The sequence below is a fragment of the Charadrius vociferus genome, unplaced genomic scaffold (genome assembly GCF_000708025.1).
Source record: "Charadrius vociferus isolate BGI_N301 unplaced genomic scaffold, ASM70802v2 scaffold342, whole genome shotgun sequence".
Taxonomy (NCBI): Eukaryota; Metazoa; Chordata; class Aves; order Charadriiformes; family Charadriidae; genus Charadrius; species Charadrius vociferus.
Genome location: NW_009647231.1, coordinates 1,003,570 through 1,009,249, shown reverse-complemented (window position 1 = coordinate 1,009,249; position 5,680 = coordinate 1,003,570). Strand labels below are relative to the sequence as shown.

The 5,680-nt window shown below is 37.0% G+C and overlaps 1 protein-coding gene across 1 annotated transcript in view; it reads left to right on the top strand.

Moving 5' to 3' along the window:
* Nucleotides 1-5,680, top strand: part of COL21A1 (collagen, type XXI, alpha 1) — an 87,093-nt gene that overhangs the window by 29,417 nt on the left and 51,996 nt on the right. Inside the window, 4 exon segments of the mRNA XM_009879833.1 lie at nt 1-24; nt 940-993; nt 3,577-3,630; nt 4,439-4,515. The exon segment at nt 1-24 is cut by the window's left edge and continues 7 nt beyond it. Of these exon segments, the coding sequence (XP_009878135.1) occupies nt 1-24; nt 940-993; nt 3,577-3,630; nt 4,439-4,515 (209 nt within the window).

Genomic DNA, 5,680 nt, shown 5'->3' with positions numbered 1-5,680 from the left:
ATCCCAGGAACTCCAGGGGTTCAAGTAAGTTTCTGTTTCATTTCTGGAATTTGAAAATCTTGAGACGAATCCCACCAACTCTTTACCAACATCTACTGTTTGTCACTGAGAGTTGAGGTGTGAGGAATGAAGAGGGCTCAAGGGCATAAAGTCAGGGGCCATCCTTGGGTGAATTGCTTTGGAACTTGTATGGCTTTGGGGTTTGTAGGTAGTCTGACAATTACACTACAAATCTACTCACTGCTAGGGAAGGCCAGTAGGAGCAGGACTCAGCTGGGGCTTAGACATTTTCATCCTGATCCGGAAGCCAAACATTAGTTCCTTCCATTTTTTTATGAACCAGTAACAGTGATCTGAAGCACTGTCATGGAGACTGATTACCCACAATTCACATGTCCAAAAGAGGGTTTCAGATAAAGCCCAGATGGATGGAGGAGAATTCTTTTTCTTTCTTCATTGTATTAATTTAGTAGCTTGTACTGGGACAGGTATTGGAAAGCAGCGCTGTGTTTTACTTGTGGCATGATCCAGTCTGGCTGGATAGTCGAGAACATACTAATTTGTTGAATTAAATATCTGAGAGCACTTTGGGGCCAAGAGCGAGCCTGCAACGTGGCATATGTGAAGGCTGTCTGATGGACATTTGATGGACACATCTGGACTAGTACTAGGCCGTGTGATGTTCTTTTTTCCTGGGGTGGTCCTTGGTTAGAGCAAAGAATTGTTTTGGTGTTCCCTGGTCATGGGTTATGATAATGTGCCATATTCATTCATGCTGGATGCATTTCATGCTTGGTTCTGCTTTTGTATCCAGTTACCAAAATGTTGTGATCTGCCAGCTGACACATCAGTCCCCAGGTCATGTTGTATTACATTTCTGTGTCTCATTCAGTATCAGATTGTATTACTATTTGAGCTGGTTTTCATTTTTTCTCTTAGGGACCACGTGGCTTACCAGGTATCAAGGGAGAGCCGGGGAAAGATGGGGCTAAGGTAAAAAAAAAAAAAAGAGTAATAGATAAAAAGATTTTACTCTTACTGTTTATCATTTCTGGCTGTACAGTTAATAGTATAAATATTTTCACATGAGGCTTCTCTGAGAATTGTTTACTAAAAAGGTAATAAAGAAGGAATAAGAATCCTAAATTTAGAATGTTACTTCAATTCTGAATCTGGTCTGCTTTATTTAATAAAGTTTATATAGACTTTAGCACTGCCAGTAACACCTTTATTGCACTGAATAATTTATATTTAGAAAGCATATCTAAATATGGGTAGCTGGAAGCATGATACAAACATCTGTCAGAATGGTTTCTTTCTATCTCTTTTCACCCTTTTTCTCTTTAAGTAAGCACCCAGATGAATTCTGGGTGCTTACTTAAATTAAATTCTGTGAATTCTATGAGCTAGGTAGGAATTTTTGGATGGCACTTTTTATCAGAAAACACTGACTAATTGAAACCAAAGCTTTTTGTGGAAAAGTTCTAGCTGAGGTGTAGCCAGTAGCTTGGAGCTGCAGACAGATGTGGAAGCTTATATATAACTCCCTTCTGGTAATCAGGATAAACTTGAATCTGGATCTCCTGTATACACAGTAAATAAACTAGCCACTGGCTGTTGGCAAGTCTCATTGATAGATAAATATCTGTCTCTACCCTTCTCTCACACTTTTGCCCTATTTTTAGAAAAGTTCTAAGTTCATTGTGGTAAAAACATATTTTATTTTTTGGTTTATTAAAACTTCAAAGCCTTTTTTGTAAAACAAACACTTGTTTTCGAAACAGATTTTATTGTAGAATTTCCTTCTTCTAAAGTGCCCAATATTAAAAGCAGGTCCTTAAATTCACCACTGTTCAGCAGAATTCTCAAATGCATGATTAGAGCTGAAAAACATGCTTGTGTTCTGTGCTTTAAGCGTCTCAGTCTAATGGATCTTAGATGTTAATATAACTGATCAGTTAGTATTGGGCCATGTGCAGAAAGCCAGATACTGATGATGAAAAACTCTATTCTCCTGGCTGTGCAGGGTTGTGACAGATAGAATATTTCCTAATGCTCAGTCCAGCCTTGTTTAAAATGTGCCAAGAAATAGGGCTTCCACCACTGTTTTAGAAAACTTCTTCCATTGTAAAATGTCTTGCCATTAAAATTTTTTTCCTGATGATTCAGTCCAAATTTTCATCTCTTAATTTCATCCCATTACTTGTAAAGTTTCTGTAGCAACTAATTTAAAACTGTTTCCATTGCCAATTGTTTTAGTTTATCCAATAATTGAATCACCACTCTGAGCAGAAATTGAGGCTCCATTCTTTTTCATTAAGAAGCAATGGATACATGAAGTGTTTATTTCATAAGCTTTGCTGATGTTTTGAACTCCATTCCATTGTCTGTTTCCAATACTTGTTTGTTGAGAGGTATTTTGATAGCATTAACCCACAAGCTGTCATTCCTGTGGTCATGTTCCTGACTTCTGTGAATATGTGACAGACCTCCCCAAATCTGATCAGGCATGAATCGTTTTGATAAATACCACTGAGATGTGTTTTCTTTTACCCTTTGTCTTAGAACTTGAAGTATTATATAAAATAACTTTCTGAGCATAATTTACTATTCCTCCTTTATGACTGAAATATATTAAACAAATTGAAATATATTGCTCAAATATAAATTTAGATATTAGCACAGAGAAAATGTTGTGATTGTCCAAAAATGATTTGGCGGTTGGCTCTTTGTTCTGAGTGAAGTAGATCCTGTCTACTGAAACAAGCAACTAAGCTTGTTTTTATTGTTTCAAGTCAGGTAGAGCCAAGTTATAACTTAGCCTTTTGTTGTAATTTCCCGAGGGAAAAATTTTCCCGCGGACAAATTATCAGATAAATATCTTCAGTACCAATAGCAAACGTTTTGGGATTTCTGATATCTGACATCTGTGAGGACAATAAAAAACCCTGATGTTTTGGCTTGTGTTTTCAGTTGCCAATTGCTTTTACCAAAGTGGATTCTTTCTTCCACTGAAATGAGAACTCATTTGTCAAAGTGCCAAGGTTGTTTTATCAGTGTATTTTGGTTTCATTTTGTTTATATTTTCAGAGAAAGTACTTAATACCATATGTTTTAATACTTCATTTATCCATAGTAAGCTGGTAAGATATTTGATAAGGCCAGCGGGTCTTTAATATTTTCAGTAAGAGGTAGTAGCAAAGCCATCCCAGATTAAGGGAATTTCCTTATTCTTCGGAATTATCATAGCTCCTACAAGTTTCAAAGCTCTTTTCAAGGCTTTTTTTCCTCTTGTCAAAGCTAAATTGCTACGTTTGAACCTTCATAGACTTATTGAGAGATTACAGTAAATTTTATTCTAAAAAATTTAGTGATTGTTTAATTTTATTTTATGTAATGTATTGAATCTTGTTTAAAGATCAACAAACTCTCATCAGTCGGCTTACCAATGTTATGTAGTTGATATGGTAATATGTAATGTTTTTCCACTGTTTGTTGATCATTGAGAATATGAATGTTATTATAGTCTACTGTTACTATTTTAGGTATAAGAATTTAAAATGTTTGCTCTTTTAGGGTGACCGCGGACTACCTGGTTTTCCTGGATTACATGGGATGCCAGCACCAAAGGTTGAAATTAAATATTTCTTGTTATAATATTCATGTGTTTCAGCTTGCTCTACAGTTTAATTTATAGGAAAAATAAGTTTATCTGCAATATAATGTCAGGGCATTTGATGAACTACATAAAATGAATAGATATGATGCTGAAATTGAAGGAAGATACATGACATAGAACTTCATTACATACATATCAAGCAATGGAAACTGCCTTTTTTTCATTTTTGTTCTGTTCTATGGGATTCTATATTAATTACTTTGAATTTTGATTTTACTGCTACCTAGAACCTTCTTAATCACAAATAAGGTGTCAAAAAATTATATAATTTTCTTGAAATCATTCCATTTGAGTGACAGTATTTTGAAGGATAGTTTTGGTCTAACCCAATGAGTTTATTTCATGTGTATCTTCCCCAAAATATCACCAACTGTGTCTTTTACTATATTTACTTCTTAGTTTTTCCAAATTTTATTTTAAACTTTCCAAATAAGGTCTTCAGAAGAGTGCAGCACTTCTCAGAGAGCTGAATTTTCACTTATGTACCCAGCTATATTAAAGCAACCAGAGACTCATAGTGCCTTGCATTGAAAATGGAAGCATTAATCCAGCAGTGTTGCACATTCTGGGCTTCTTCCCTAGGAGAGCTTGGAAAAGTCAAGATTTGCATTTACCATCTTGAGCATATTTGCTCATATCAGATGGAGCTCTTTGCCTGCTGCATTTTAAGTCTGCTATACATTTATACTTTGTATATATCTATCTGTATATAACTACTTCTATTTTAAAAATTAACTTATTCACACACATTTTGTCTAGGGAGAAAGGGGTCCTAAAGGAGATCAAGGAGTGCCAGGAATATATGGAAAAAAGGCGAGTAAATTTATAATGATAAAATAAATCAAAATGTTATTGGTATTTGTGATGGGGTGACCTTGGCTAGTTGCCTGATCCCCAACCCACCAGTCACTCTCTCATTCCCCTTCCGCAACAGAACAGGTGGAAAAAATACGATGGAAGAGCTTGTGGGTCCTTATATGGACCTTACGTGTCCAGATAAGGACAGGGAGATCACCTACCAATTACTGCCATGGGCAAAACAGACCTGACTTTGGGAAAATTAATTTAATTTATTACCAACTAAAATAGATTTGGATAGTGACAAACAAAGACAAAAACCCCTTACCCTACCCTGCTTTATCTCAACTTCGCTCCTTCATGAGAGCGATGGGGAATGGGGAGCAGGGGGGGTGGTCTCCTCCCTCCTCACACTTCTTCCCTACTCCAGCATGGGTCCTTCCCACGGGCTGCAGTCCTTCAAGACAAACCTGCTCCTGCATGGGGTCTCCATGGGCTGCAGCTTGGCGACCGCAGCTCCACCATGGTCCTCTCCACAGGCTTCAGGAGAATCTTTGCTCCGGTGCCAGGAGCACCACCTCCTCCCTTCTTCACTGACCTTGCTGTCTGCAGAGTTGTTTCTCTCACTTTTGAACTCACTCCTCACTTTGTCTGTGTCATTTTTTTGCCGTTTCTTAAATATATTTTCCCCCGAGGTGCCCTGACTGTGGCTGCAGGGCCCAGCCGTGCCCTGTCCCCCCCCAGCCAGCCCCCGCCAGTGCCTGGGCACCCGCACCCCGTACAGTATCTTTTATATTTTTATAATAGGTGTGTTTACAGAAAATTTAATGAAATATATTTTTTTGCGAGTATGTCTATGCCTTTAAATATAGGGTGTGTGTAATAATTATATTGCAAAGAAGTCTTGCTTTTTAATGCATAGCAAAGTACACGAACCATTTAACCGGATGGGAGAGTATTTACTGGTCTAGAGTTTTAAGCAATTTGAAAGTGGATCCGTGTTCAGATTTCTATATTTTAGAGCATATTTGCGTTTCCATAACAGGGTGTAGTTATTAATTGACCGCTGCGTGTGTTAAGAAAAACAGATCTTCCATACATTTTCAAAATAATAAATAACATACGTGAATTATAGGTTAAATATACTGAATTTGCAGCATAAACATTGAGCACTACTTACTTTTTGTTTGCTGTGTTTCTCAG